Source organism: Canis lupus, chromosome 10 (genome assembly GCF_011100685.1).
Source record: "Canis lupus familiaris isolate Mischka breed German Shepherd chromosome 10, alternate assembly UU_Cfam_GSD_1.0, whole genome shotgun sequence".
Lineage (NCBI taxonomy): Eukaryota > Metazoa > Chordata > Mammalia > Carnivora > Canidae > Canis > Canis lupus.
In genome coordinates this window covers 12843429-12858597 of record NC_049231.1, presented here as the reverse complement: position 1 = coordinate 12858597, position 15169 = coordinate 12843429, and the positions used below count along the sequence as shown (strand labels likewise).

Sequence of the window (15169 nt, the reverse complement as noted above, 5' to 3'; positions counted from 1 at the left end):
CTAAGGGTCAGAAATCTCTGATCTTCATACTCAGTATGTTTATTCCTTAAGGAAATTTATTTTCACATCAAAGATCCACTCCGAGACATTTTCTCCTCCGAATCTTTACGGCCTTGTAACTTATTTTGACTTATCCAGTAAATTCTATGGAAGGAAAGCCATTTGGATATACTTGTCAGGTGATTACTTGACACTGAAATCTCAAAGAAGAACCACCCCTGTATCTTTCTCCCCTAACAGGTGTGCTCCTCACCGCCTTCATTGTCGTAATAGTCACCAGATACTCACCTCTGTCCACAACCTTGGAATTTGAAATGCATTTTTTGTTCATTTTGTTTTCTGATTTCTGATTTCTGAAACCTAATTTCAAGAACTCTGGATATTGTCGTCCATAAATTGGGCATTTTTTAAGTTTCTCTCACCATCCAGATTTGTTCTCTAAATTTGGCCCTTTATAAATTGTCCCCACCGTCTCCAACATCCCCACTCTTGAGTAAATTCTGTCCCTTTTTCTACTTCTTCTACTTCATCCCAACGTAACAAACTCTCTGGAATGATCACCATCCTGAATAGATGTAATTAAATCCACAGAATCATAGAATCAGACTCTGGGGGACGTATGTGAATGTTTTATAAATGCAGAAGGAGGTAGGGCCCCTAGAAATCAAGTGACTTCATCAAAGTGACGAGTAAGTGAGGTAGAAAACCAACATTTGACGTCTAGACATCTTAATGCCTAGTCTCTTCCCCTTTGCAGGAAAGCACAATGCCTCGCATTTCAGCAGCTATCACAGGTGTGGTATAAAAAGCTCTGATGTGGGACTGATTTTGAGGGGCGCCTGGTGACTCAGTGATTGAGCATTTGCCTTTGGCTCAGGTCGTGATCCCGGAGTCCTGAGATGGAGTCCCACATTGGGCTCCACATTAGGTCCACAATAGACCACAGGTCTGCAGTAAGCCTGCTTCTCCCTCTGCCTGTGTCTCTGCCTCTCTCTGTGTCTCTCATGAGTAAGTAAATAAATCATAAAAAAAAAAAAAAAAGACCGAGTTTGAGTCCCAAACCAGCACTTAAGGTGCACGTGACCTTAGGCAGGTGATTTAATCTCTGCGAGAATAAGTCTGTCTTTGCCTAGTATCAGCCTCTCTGAGCCTCAGTTTCTTCTTTTCCAAAATGGGTCTAGTAAAAAAAAAAAAAAAAAAAAAAAGGCATAGCCTCTATCTTATAGACTTGAAATGTGAATTAAATTTTAGAAATCTACATGAAAATCCTCACCTAGAGTGGGCACCGTATATAATTTGAATGCGGGACAATTTTTTATTGGCAGAATGAAGATGTATTCCATCATTGACCACGACTGTAACAACAGCCTCCAGCTGGTCTTGCTGCATTTAGTTTTGCTCCCTCCCTGCCCTCTCTGTGCTCTGCCCCCCTCCCCAACACACACACAGGGGATTTTTCTTTGTTGCCGCACACAGTGATCTTTCTAAAAGCAAATCTGGCCCTGCCCTCCTTAGGTCATGATTCTTCTATGGCTTCCTAAACGCTGTAGAATCGGGTCTGGATTTCTTAATATGATATAAGGTCTGATTGTTGAACAACACCCTCCTAGTTTATGCTTCAGCAACTCCAGACTCAGTAGATACCGGGACACCCCCATACTGTCTCTTCCCTCCGGGCTTGTGCATATGTTGACCCATCTGTACAACTTTCGTGTTGCAAGTTCAGTCTACTACGTAGCAGAGCCTTCCCTTGTCCCTCCACAGGTGTGGGTGCTTGCTTTGTGTTTTCATCAAGCTTAGCACCAAAAGCCCTGTTCTGTCTCAGTCTTCAAATCTATTTCTACACACCAGGTTCCTTGAGAGCATGTGCCATTTCATTGGATCTGTTCTCTCGTTCCCTTCTTCAGTACCTGGCATATAATGCACACTCGAGGGGCCTAAGTGCTGGGCTAGGTAATATCCACCGTCAGACAAACAGATGAATAAACAAATAAATAAAAACAAATAAAACATTTTTTTTTCTTTCAATGAGCTTCTGTTCTTGTGGAGCAAATAAGACGTAAGCAACTGAGGAGGATACGGGGGGAGGTGTATGGTAACGTTACCACACCGAGCCACAGGAGCTTTGAGGAAGAAGAGGCCACGTCCTGCCTTAGAGAGGCCGGGGAAAGAATCCATATGAGCTTCAACCCTCAAACCCCTCCCTAGCCCTAACTGCATGTGACTCTGAAGAGCCTCCCTCCTGTTATCGAACCAAACCCCATTTATTTCCCTATGTAGGCCCTCGACAGACTGCCTTGCACATCATCTCACTCAGGACAATTTTTTCAAAATTTAAAAAGACCTTTGGGTTCATGTATTCTTCTTCCTGTAAGCTTTCAGTGAATATTATAAGCATTCCTCCCTGTTGCTTTATTCTGAGTTTAAATGCCATTCTGAATGCTTTAGGAATACAGCAGCTTAATGAGTCATCCAGATTTGCGAACCAAGAGAAGCTCACCCAAAAAAAAAAAAAAAATGGTTAAAATCAGGTATTTGTCCTTCAACACACCTCAGCCCAGTGACGATGAGGAGCTTGTCACAGAACTGTTAACCCACCATAGACCACAGGTCCGTACTGCCCTTGAGCAATGGAAGTGTATTTGATGGTCAAAACGTGATATGTTTTATGAAAATGTAGGAAGTTAGAAATCTAGGAAATCTAGAATCTAGAAAATGTTTCATTGTAGGAGACTAGGAAGTATTTTAGTTGGATAGAAGAGGCGTTTCACCAAGGACAGATGGATTATTTGAGGCTTTTGTTGAGGGAGTTCTAGAATAGGTCCAGCATTACCCTCTCTGCCCTGAAGCTCTAAAGCAGAAGGAAGAGAAAGCCACCTCCAGTCATGGGGAGCCTCAGCCACACAGCATCCAGAGGGGCACCGCGGAGGCATCTGTTGGTATTTGTTTAAGCTGGTAACAGTATTCTGTGAGTCTCCCCATTTCTCTGTTCATCTTTGTCATTAATGTGTGACAACAGCTTAGGCCCCAACCCATTCTTTCCCATTTTTATCCCAAAATGATAGCTGTGCTGTAGTAACTAACATTTCGATTAACAGGAAAAAAAAAAAAAGAATATTGGTATTTTGGTTTTTCATCCTTTATCTGGATTATAGAATATTGTGAATGATGTCTTAAAGCATCGATTTCTAAACTTATGTTAATTACTTTCAGGGAAGGACATGTTTTTGGTCATTGCCATTTCTGTATTTGCTTGATTTTTTTTTTAATTAGTGATGACTCTTGGAAAACAAAAATACCAGAGAATTATTTTTGTTTATTCATCTGTTTTCACTTTGAACCTGAGTTTTTTAGGAGAAAAGACATTATTTCTTTTATATGTTTTTATGACCTAGAATGATGTAGGCACGTCAATATTATTTTATTATAAGATGCTGTTGCCTAGTAAGTTACATCTTAAGGAAATGGAATGAAATTCATTATTTTAGTTTATATTTTTAAATGTTATGAAATTAATTTTAAAAATTAATTTATGAAAAAATTAATTTATGAAATTAATCTTAAATTTTTTAATTAATTAATATCTATTGAAATAGCAAGCTCTGCACTGAATGAAAAAAATATTTAGGATTTGCTGATGTCGTTTAATTGCAAATCATTGCAGTTTGACAGGTCTTATGTCTCAAAGGAGAAAGTTGCCTTCTTTAAATAACAGGCCAAAAAAATAAAAATAAAAATAACAGGCCAATTTGCTGAGTGATACTTTCATAGAATATTTCCAAAGAGAAAAAAACATACCAAATAAATATATGCCATAACCCATGAGTATGGTGATTGTTCCTCGAAACTAGAACATTAGCCAGCAATCTAAAGAATTAGAGTTCTGGCCATACAATGCAGAGGAGGAATAGAATTAATGCTAACCTGTGTCGGATCATTCAGAACAACTGTTCACTTTGTGGAGAATACAGTGGAAATTTGGCAAGGATCAAACAAAATTACATTGTTGTAGGATACACCCCATTTATCTGCCTAATTCAATCAATTAACCAGATAATTTATAATATTTCCATTTCATTCTTATTCTGTGTGCTTCATCTCTTCTCTAAAGATATATCTCCTGAAGCCTCTGTATCATTTCTCCTCGCATTTGGGATGTCTCCCACCACTTGGGATCAGAATTGGTTAAAAAAAAAAAAACCCCAACAAGACAAGGATAGTGCATCAAATTATTAAACAGGACATAGAGAAGCCATGTTACAGATACAGGAAACTGCCCAAATTTGAAGTAATAAGATAAAACACAACCCAGCAGCTCCTTTCACTGCAACGAAGTTAAAGGGCAAAGCGATGTAGGTAGATGCAGCTATGAAATACGAGGTAAAGATGATACAGTGGCTTTAGGCTCGACCTGGCTGTGGAACCTCTGAATTATTGAACCCTCAGTCCCTTGACAAAATATAAAGGCATCACATTAACCTTATGCAAAGGTTAGATTGCAGATTAATGTGGATTATAATCTTTTGACTTGTGGGAATCTTAACAAACTTTTCCATTTATTACCCTGTCCTTATCAATTTTTTTAGATCTCTGTACAAATACAGTAGTGCTCAGCAGTAATAGCATGACTCAGAAGGAAATCTATTTACCAAGAAAGTGCACTGACTAAGTTCTAGGAGTTCAAAACATGTGCCTTTCTAACTGGGAGTTCGGGGCGGGGGGGGGCAGGTAGGAGGTTAATTCTTCCATCATCACCACTTTAGTTAAAAGAGAAAAGAAAACAGATTTGTCTTAGGCAGAAAGGAACATGTTGATATTCCAGGAGGTGTCGAACTATAGCAGAAAAAAGAAAAAGAAATGAACCAAATCAGGTTAGGAACACAAAATCTCTTTCCACCCACCTAACCACCCCTTTTTATCCAACTTTTACATGAACTAAAGCTCAGATCCTCATACTTAAATCTGACAAGTTTAGGCTGCCTACTTGAAGGCTTAACTCGTTTGCTTTTATAGCACGCAATAGATGTTATTTAGTTTGTTATTTTACAAAAAAAAAAAAAAAACTCACTTCCATATTTATACCTGATTCCTACAAGAGTTTCTTTTCTATTAGTTTCCAGCTATGTTTTCAGGAGTATTATATTAAATATGATCTGGCTGAGGGCAGAGTAAAAGACAAGTCACCACTTGAATCCAAGACTTCCTTTCTGGCAGGATTCTTGGTTTCCAGTCATTTCATCAAGCAAGTGTTTTCAGATTCTCCCTCAGCTTACCCCTTACATATTTTTTACATATATGCAAATCATTTCTTATATCCATGAACTTATCTGTGTCTTAGGAAGTAGGCAAGATGTGGTGATGAGCATATAAATGTTTTATAAGCAAATAGAAACTTGACTCCTTCAAACAATAGAAGTCTGCCTCAGGTCAATTTTTTTTTTTAAGATTTTACTTATTTATTCATGAGAGACACAGAGACAGAGGCAGAGACACAGGCAGAGGGAGAAGCAGGCTCCCTGCGGGGAGCCCGATGTGGAACTCGATCCCAGGACCCCAGGATCATGACCTGAGCTGAAGGCGGACGTTCAACCGCTGAGCTTCCCAGGCGTCCCTGCCTCAGGTCATTTTTATCATCACAACTGAACCCTAAGATCTTTTCTGTTCTGTTTTGTTCCCCAGCAACACTTACTGGAGTTCCAGGATAAAAGTTTTCACGAAGTATTTTTTTAAGGCAAATATTTTTTTTGTCTATTACAAATGTTAAACGTATTTTATTTTTTTAAAGTCTTGAAAAATAAAAAAATAAAGTCTTGAAAAATAATTAACAATGATCTCAAAGTTCAGACACCTACAAGAATAGTTTTCTGTTCAAGGCCTTTTTCTTTTTTCTTTTTTTTTTTTTTTTTTTGAGACAACTATTGATTTCCCATAATCCTGTGGTTGACTGGGATCAGCTAGGTGGATCCTCTCTTCCACGAAGTAGAGGCTGAAGTCACCCCGGCGATGACATTAAGCCAGGTGTCCACCTGCCCAGGATAACTTCTCATTCTCTGCAGCCTCTCTCCATGTGACTTTCCATCGTTCAACATCCTGTTGCTCAAGTCTCTCTTAATTGTTGGAGACACTATCCAAGGACAGATGAGGATTCTTGCTCAAGGGAGTAAAGGGCACACTTTACCAAAGTGGAATTTTAGAGAAGCAGAAGCATTTGACTTGATTTAACCCTTATGTTTCTCCTACCTGTAGACCTTTGGTTTCAAGCTAACGTTTCCTTAGCTCTAAATCTGTAAATCTCACTGAATTATAAAATTTAATGGCATTCTAACGTGTGATACCAAATAGGTATGAAACTAAGGCATTCATTCACATTTTATTCAGCTTCTCCTCCTCCCTCCCACCCACTAAGTAGAAGAAAAAAAAATCTGAAAAGCACAAATAAAACTACATATTTTACCTTTTATTACCAAGCAGTTCTGGACTTTGTGATCTTGTTCCCTGTTGCTTTTAAATAAAATATAATCTCCTAACAATCTGTACAGTTGAGGTGAACTTCAATCAGATTTTGACAACGTAGACTGCATTGAAAGAAAAAAATTAAAAATAAAAAGGTTTTATGAAAGAGGAGAAAAAAAGAAGGAAATGATGCTGACACTGTGGCTCTGTTTATAAAGGCATCGTGAGATCTTGTTTGCACCTGTTTCACTTTTGTTTAAAAGTCAAGAGCGGGGAGTCGGGGTTGTGGGAGGGGCCTTGGAGCAGAGCAAGGAAAGCTGCAGAAGCAATTGCCTCAACACAGCAAAGAACAGAACTCTTTTATTTTATGAGCCAGGTAACTTCGAAGAGAGGCTGTTGGAGGGGTGTTGACGAAGGCCAGGCCCCAGTAGGCCACGTGAGGCAGGCTTGCTCTCCTGCAGGGGATCAAGCCACCTGTCATGAGTGAGGACCCCGCCTTAGAGACGCGGCCGGCAGCGGGGGATGTAGGTGTGCTGCTCTGCACTGCATGCAATAAAGCTAAAAATACGCTGAGTGTCTGATAAGAATGCCAGTCTCCTCAAACTCTCATTTAACATCGGACTTTCTGTTTTGCTTTTAAAGAAAAATGTTTTACAAGGGCAGCACGAAGCGGACAAAATCTGGAGCAAAGAAGGATTTTACGCTGTTGTCATTTTTCTCAGCATCTTTGTTATTATAGTAACGTGTTTGATGGTAAGTTTGCTTCTTTATATATTTTATCCCTTCCTGAGCCACTGCTTAAGAATACTGGATACATGGCCATGCAAATGAATGTTGAAAAGCCTGGGAACAGAAGCAAGGTGACAGTCCTGTTAGATTGGGAATCTTCTGACCTGACAGGTAGAGGGAATCCTGTGGAATTAAGGATTCTGACCTGCAGAGTAAGGCCTCGGTTGCCCCGAGGCTTTTAGTAACCCCATCAACCTGGAATGAAGCTTTAGAAAGTGTATTGCCCAGGTCCCCGGGAGCCCTCGAAGTCATTCAGGTCTCATGGGCACACTTTGGGCTCACTTTATTTCTTCTTTTATATAACCTTTGTGGAACTCAGGAAAAATTTTAAAAGGAAACATGTCTTAGGGGCAGGCTTACATCTTGGATAGTGCTGATTTCTTTATTTTTTAAAGGACCTAGATAGCATTCTATGAAATTCTAGGCATTAAAAGGAGATGAGTATAGGCTCAAAGGCTGGAGGATTCACTGCCAACTAAATTTCTGGGTGAATGAATACAAAAAAGTATTGTATAAGAAAATATACACTGCAAATAGTTCTATAAATTACAAGTGTGTAGCCTTTGAAAGTGTATTTCTAGTTTAAAAAAAAAAAAAAAAGAAAAACAAAGGAACCCAGAATAAACCCACTCAATTAGGCAGTGCTATTTGGTGTTGAGTTAAGGGCTACTTTTCAAATACTTTGGTAAAATTTCCTATTCTTTTAAAAATTCTGTGATGTAATTTAAAATATTTGAAGTTTTACAAATGGGTTTTAATATTTTTTCTTTGTGCTACATTCTTTTTTAATTTTGTACATTTTCAAAAATATCTGTTCCTTAGCTTTTAAATGCCCCCGAAAACACATCACAGTACTCACCCTTTCCACATCCAACAGTGTTGCTAAGTGTCTTTTTGGTTTCTCTTCGTTTATGCTTCCCCTGCTGGGAAGAGGTTGATGTTAGAAAGATTAGGGCTGGGTTGGGAAAGACAGAGGCTGTGTAGGTCTAAGAATATAAAATAGTTAAGGCCTGTAATAGGGTGATGATGGACATATTTCCTGGAGTCTAAACGTAGGAAATAGTAAGGACATCCTCAAGCTTTCATCGTCATGAATCAGAGGCTTCTGCCTCCAGGGGAATGATTTTAGAAAGAAGATTTCTAAAAATCGTGGAACAGTAAACAAAAGACTAATTTAAGGATTGAGGAAGAAAATCGATTTTGGTGTATTAAATGCTGGAGCTTTAGGGGAAAAAATTGAATGAGGCAAAGTTGGAGGTTGTAGGGGAACTGTGGTAGAGACCGCTGGATTTTTTTTTTAGTATTTTAGAAGGTGTGGGTTTTGTTGTTTTGGGGTTTTTTGTTGTTGTTGTTAGAGTTAACTGCACTTTACAATATGTGGTTCTTCTTTTCCTTAGTACAGGAAGCCTTGAGTGCTGTTTTCTCTCTTGTCAGCTACAATGAGAGTGTTTTTCTGCTTCTCAGATGGAAAGATGGGAGGAAGAGGGGACTAGAAAGGGGTAGAGAGTGCTCCAAATAGGGATTGTACAGGCAGCAAAGGGCTAAGATGGATCAGAGCAACGGCAAGGAAGGAAGGCTCTCTCTGTGGAGGAGATATCCCAGGTTCTGCATCTGGAACTCAGGGAGCTCCTGCATGTGCAACATTGATGGGATAAATCTCTCCAGGACATGCTGGGCTCCAGAGGCAGAAGGACCCGCAGTGGCCACACTCTCAACAACTTGAGGCCAGGGAACAGCTCTCCTTTGCCCGATTTCTGCCAAGCAGCAACATAAAAGTCAGAAACCTAGATAAGTGGGTTCCAAAGCTACTAGAAGACATTGAGAAAGGAATGTCTCAAAAGTGATCAAGAGGTGATTGCTCTCTAGGGGGTCGGCAGGTAGGTTCATCCACTCATTTGATCCACAAATTCCTGCAGAGGCTCCACTGTGCACCTGTGGTTGGCGCTGTGGCCAAGGAGAGAACAAGACAGGGAAGGTCCCTATTCTGGTGGGGCCTGGCCTCTAGAGGGGGACATGGTCAGTAATGCAGTTAGTATTTTTTCTAATCGAATAGTAGACAGACTGTATGATTCCGAGCACTTGACTTTCTGGAAAAGGCAAAACCAGAGTGACAGTGAAAAGATCAGTGGTTGGTCAGAGGCTGCAGGGGAGGAGATGAAAAGGAGGAGCACAACGGGGTTTTAGGGCAGGGAAACCATTCTGTTTGATATCATAGCGGTGAGTCTGTGACAGCATGGATTTTGTTAAGACCCGTAGAATGTGCAACCCAAAGAGCAAGCCCTAATCTAGAAGAAGGACCTCCGCTAACTGTGATACATCAGTATTGGGTCACCAATTGTAACACGGGTAACCACACTAATGCAAAATGTTACCAGGGCAAATTGTTTATGGAAGTAGGGAATGAGGATGTATGAGAACTCTGTACTCTCTGCTGTTTTCCTGTAAACCTAAAACTGCTCTGAAAAAATGAAGTCTGTTCATTTCTTTTGAAAATCAAATACTGGTCAGTGCCACGAAGAGATGCCATCATAGGGAGCAGAACAGGGCACTCTGAGACTTCCGAGACATGTGAAAATGTGGGGAGAGGATCCCCCAGGCAGAGGATACAGTGGATGGAGCAGCTGGGGTGGGAAGAAGCTTCAGCCTCTCCGGGCTCAACAAGAAGGGAGAAAGCTGAGAGTTTTAAGCAGATATTTGATGTGATTTGACAGGTGTATTTACCAGAGTGGGTACTCGCTGATGAGAGCGTGGTTGGAGACAGAGCACCAGGCCAAGTGTGGGGGCAGGAGTCTCCTAGAAGCCATCATGTTAGCCTGATGACAAAGATGACAATGCGTCCAGAGTAGGGATGGCGACGGAGATGGAGAGAAGTGAACGGTTGGGATTTATTTGCAGATGGATACAACAGGACTTCCCGTGCACTGACTCTCAGGGAGAAGGAAAGAAAGAAATTAAGGTTGGCTGAGCTCCTGGGTGGTGGAGCTCCCACTTTGTGGGACAGGAACGAGTTGGAGGTGGGTGTAGAGACAGAAGCAACACTTTTGATTTGTGTTCCAGTCGCTCTTGAATAAGTGAAAGAAATAGAATGATATATTTCAAACAATCTTAACATTTTTTTAAAGATTTAATTAATTTATTTATTTGAGAGATAGAGAGAGAGCAGGAGGTGGAGTAGAGGGAGAGGGACAAGCAGACTCGGCGCTGAGCACGGAGCCCGGCCCGGTGCTCCATCCCACCCCCCCCACCCCCCAAGGATCATGACCTGAGCCAAAATTGAGGGTTGGAGGTGTAACCGACTGAGCCCCCCAGGCACCCCACACTCTTAAACTTTAAGAGAAAAAGTCACTTTCAAAAGTAACAGAGAAACCAGCAGTACCTAGGAAGGAATTTACACTGATAGAAAAATACTACCTACTAGACAGGATTAAGGTGACGTTAAAATTTATCTGATGCCACTCCACCACTGACAAGTCAACAGTTCACATTTAGGGATTGTCAAATGTGATTCTCGAAAACAAGTTTATCTTTGGAAATGTTCGAGCATTTTTGATCATGACCTTGATTTAAAGGCAGTTTTTCAACTTGGCTTTCTCAGTAATGGCTATGCTATTATCACTTTTGCAATTGTCAAACACATAATATTCTGATTCTGTTTCCCATAATTTTGTTGATTCCATGGCAAAGGGAAAAATACAGCACAGGATTTTCCCTCTGGCAATAATTATATTTATGAGAGATCAAATGTCATTATTTGCATCCAGCCTCCCTATATACCATAGAAACGAAAAGCATATGGTTTTCCATTTTTCAAAGATGAAATTTTATAGGTAAATTGCTGTAATGGTGGATTATGTGTGCTATGTAACAATAACATAAGGCTAGGCAAAAGTTTTGAAATGTGGCATATTGTTTACTTTCCTTAAAATTAAAAAAAAAATTATGTTGCCAGGCATAAAATTAGACATGCATGACATTTTAAAATGTGTGGCTTATTTAGCACCTCTCAAATGTGAATGTGGAGTGGGTGGAGCGACAAATAGACAAATACAATTTTCCAAGGAAAAAAAAAAACCGTGTGGGCGATTTCCAATCCATTCAGTCTGTTTTAGGTGGAGGAAATTTATTACTGAGAAGAATTACTTATTAAACCTCAATCAACAATGGAAAGAACACCATTTATCATCTAAATTAAACCTTCAAATGCACTGAGAGGTTTATTAAGAGGTGCAAAGGCATTTATGAGATGTGGGTAGAGATATCTACGAGCCAGGTCACTTGTGGAAAGCGATTTCAGGAGGCAGCTGTTTGGGTCACCGAAAGTTCTGGTATGTGAGGCCCATAGAAGAGCCATCCATACGCCACGCAGAAGAGTTTTTCTAGTCATGGTGTTGGTAGATGAGGCAGGAAGTCCTGTGTCAGAACACCTGCTACAGCCTGAGGACCATCCAGCGAAAACATGCCAAAGGTGGACGTAAATAGCCCACTCTTCTAATTTGTTATATGTAATCCCTAGAGATTGGGGGAAATGGGAATAGAGTCCTCGCCGGAATAATCTGTTGACAGAACTATTTTCCAGGGTAAGAGTATGTCTTGAACTAATTTTTTTATATTAATAAAACCATTTAGATAAGAATACGATCTTCTTAATAATAATAATGAAAATAATGACGATCACAATATTTAGTGTCTTCCCTTCTTGGCAGACTTACTGGTACAAAGCTGGCTACTAAATTTCCTACCTGGTCCTAAACACTTCATGTGTTTTTTTAAACCATTTTATTGAGGTATGATTGACCTACAAAGAGCTGTACAGATTTAATGGGTACGACTTGGTGAGTTTGGAGATAAGTTTACACCCATGAAACCATGAAACCATCACTATAGTCATAGATTACCCATCACTTCCAGAAGTGTCCTCCTGTTCTCTTTATTTCTTCCTTTATTATTATTATTATTATTCTGTATTGTGATAAGAGCCTTAATATAACAATCTGCCCTCTTAACAAAGTATTTTATTTTAACCGTACAACGTGGTATTATTAACTATAGGTTCTCTGCATAGACACTTAATGTATTTTAGTTTCCTGATTTTTCTGATGAGGAGACCAAGATTCTGGGGGAATAAGTGACTTGACCAAGAATATACAATGGGTTGGGAGTAGGAAGGGAGTGTGAAAAGAGGGATTGGAATTCAAACCCACATCTAGAGTGCCTGTGTGGCCCAGTAGTTAAGCATCTGCCTCTGGCTCAGGGCATGACCCCAGGATTTGGGATCGAGTCCCACGTCGGGCTCCCTACATGGAGCCTGCTTCTCCCTCTGCCTGCGTCTCTGTTCTCTCTCTGTATCTCATGAATAAATAAATAAATAAAATCTCTAAAAAAAGAAATCCAATTTTATCTGGATTAAAAGTCTAGACTCCTTAGCTTGATTCCATGTATAAAGGAGTCAAACTGTGGTTTCTTTAAGTCTTCACACTCTGTCTTGTGAGCACCTGCTTCTGGCCACAAAGGGGAGGATGATGAAAATGCCTATATTATCATGTACTGGGTGTTATTTTTCCACATCTCTCTCTTCTGGCAGCGCATGAATTCCCAGAAGTTAGGGTCGTGTGCTATCTTTGTACCTGCAGCGTTGCTTGTGTAATGTGGTGGCAACTGACTCATGTCTGTTCAACTCTAAGAAATGAATGAATGAACTCTTTCAAAACCAACTATAATATACTGTAAAAAGAAATACTATGGGTTCTTAGTTGATGGCATCATTTTAAAATTGGAACATATTTTAACCCAAACAAGTGTTTGTGTTACCTACTTAAGAGATTTTTTTTAATTGCAATATGCCTGCCATGTAACATTGTGTAAGTTTAAGGTGTACCACTTATGAGGTTTTTTAAAATGAAAATTATAAGCAGCAAAAGAGGTTTATGGGACATCTTTGTAGCTCTTCTCATGTCTGTGTTCTGTGGCTCTCATCTTCCTTACATTTTTTTTTAATCTCTTGGTATAGCTTGGCTTTTACAGCTCTTCTCTCATTCAATATTCCTGTTTGCCTTTTCCAAATGACCAAATGACTTTATGGCATCCTGAGATTCAAACAAGCTCTTACAGGTAAAACCAAAGATACTGATTGACCCTTGCTATAATCAGCTTGGAGGTTGAACTTTGAAATGAAGCACATTCACACAGAGCAACAGGCATCTGCTATATTCCAGACCTTGATCTATACAGAGAGGAATCTCAGACACACTTTTCTAGAGGCTTTGGGGAAAGCTTTTGGGAAAAAGGATATGGGGCTTTGGAAGAAACTGTAGAGTTGAATGATCGTGGGCATAAATCAAGAAAGTTGAATTCTAGACTTTATTTCTAACCTTCCAGAAGTTATCCAAGTGTTCTGAGTCTAAATGTGAAACGAGGAGATTTTTACCAGATGATTTTTAAGAGCCCTGATGCCAATTTTCTCAACGACAGCACTGTTGATATTTTGGGCTGGATGATTCTACTGGGAGGAGAGGGTCTGTTCTGTGCACTGTAGGGTATCTAGTGGCATCTCTAGCCTCTGCCCACCAGATACAAGTAGTGCCTCGCCGCCCACCCCAGTATGACAGCCAAACACATCTCCAGACAATTGCAGGGTGTCCCTGAAGGGCTAAATCCCGCTGGTTGAGAACGACTGCCTTACTGCTTCATTCCGTGACAACCACCCTTTTGCTGGGTGGCAATGTCTTCAATTCTTTCCGCATTTTGCCAGGCAGCCCAGTCTCTCTCTTGAGTATTTTTAAAGTATATGTATTCTTTTTTTTTTAAGTATATGTATTCTTATAAGCATTTTGCATTCTCCAAGTTCTCCTTTTCCCTAATTAAAGATGTAAATCAGGGATCCCTGGGTGGCACAGCGGTTTAGCGCCTGCCTTTGGCCCAGGGCGTGATCCTGGAGACCCGGGATCGAATCCCACGTCGGGCTCCCGGTGCATGGAGCCTGCTTCTCCCTCTGCCTGTGTCTCTGCCTCTCTCTCTCTCTCTCTCTCTCTGTGTGTGTGTGCCTATCATAAAAAAAAAAAGATGTAAATCAGTTTGTACACATGCTACGTAGATTAAAAAGTTGACCTATAACCAGAAATGACCTAACAGTTGACTGTAAAATATGTGACAAAGGTCCTTCATCCAGAATAGAAGTGTATGAAGTAAAGAAGGACTTTGGACCAGAGCTCATGCTACACCCGTGCAATCGTAAAAAGTGACCTGTCAAGAGCTATTGAGACAGCTGACACTCCCTTGGCTTTCTCATTTTCATTTTTGAAATATGCTTCTCCAAAACCCAAATGTAAACAGGCAAGCAAGCACTGGAAAAATAGTTCTGAATAATATCTGAATGACTGGCTTCTCTCCCACTTAGTCTGGTTTCTCGTTTACTGTGACCTTCCTTTGACTCCTGTATCCCATCGTTTCTCTTGTTTCCATCTTCATTTCTTGATCTTTTTGCTCAACATTCCAGGCAGTCTCCTGCCTTTGCCACATATACCACTGGTCGTGTTTTCTGCACTGTCAGTTCTGTTCTTTATTGCTTGAAAGAAGATTCGCATCCCTCTCCCAAGCTTTCAGTTTTTTTAGGTTCTTTTCCTCTTAATCTCAGCCTGATACCTTTTCATCTTACATTGTTGTGTTTTATTTCATTTTGATTTCTTATCATCTTATTTTGTTCAACAATTTATTTTTTTTTTACCATCGTAACCATTTTCTGTATTTTTTATTGAAGTATACTTGACATACAATGTAAGTTAGCTTCAGGTATACAACATAGTGATTCAACCATTCTGAACGTTGCTCGGTGTTCACCATGACAAAGGTAGTCACCATGCAATGTCATTACAGTGTCACTGACTATATTGCCTGCGCTTCTGTAACTTACTTATTTTCTAACTGGAAATTT

General features: G+C 40.0%; 1 protein-coding gene across 3 annotated transcripts in view; it reads left to right on the top strand.

The window, feature by feature from the left end:
- Positions 1-15169, top strand: part of PTPRR (protein tyrosine phosphatase receptor type R) — a 233906-nt gene that overhangs the window by 129575 nt on the left and 89162 nt on the right. For 2 of the 3 annotated variants that reach the window (XM_038550013.1, XM_038550012.1), the window contains one exon: positions 7096-7206. In XM_038550013.1, the coding sequence (XP_038405941.1) occupies positions 7096-7206 (111 nt within the window). Of the gene's footprint in view, positions 1-6740; positions 6830-7095; positions 7207-15169 lie in introns of those variants that run through there. The other variant, XM_038550014.1, reaches the window with a different exon arrangement.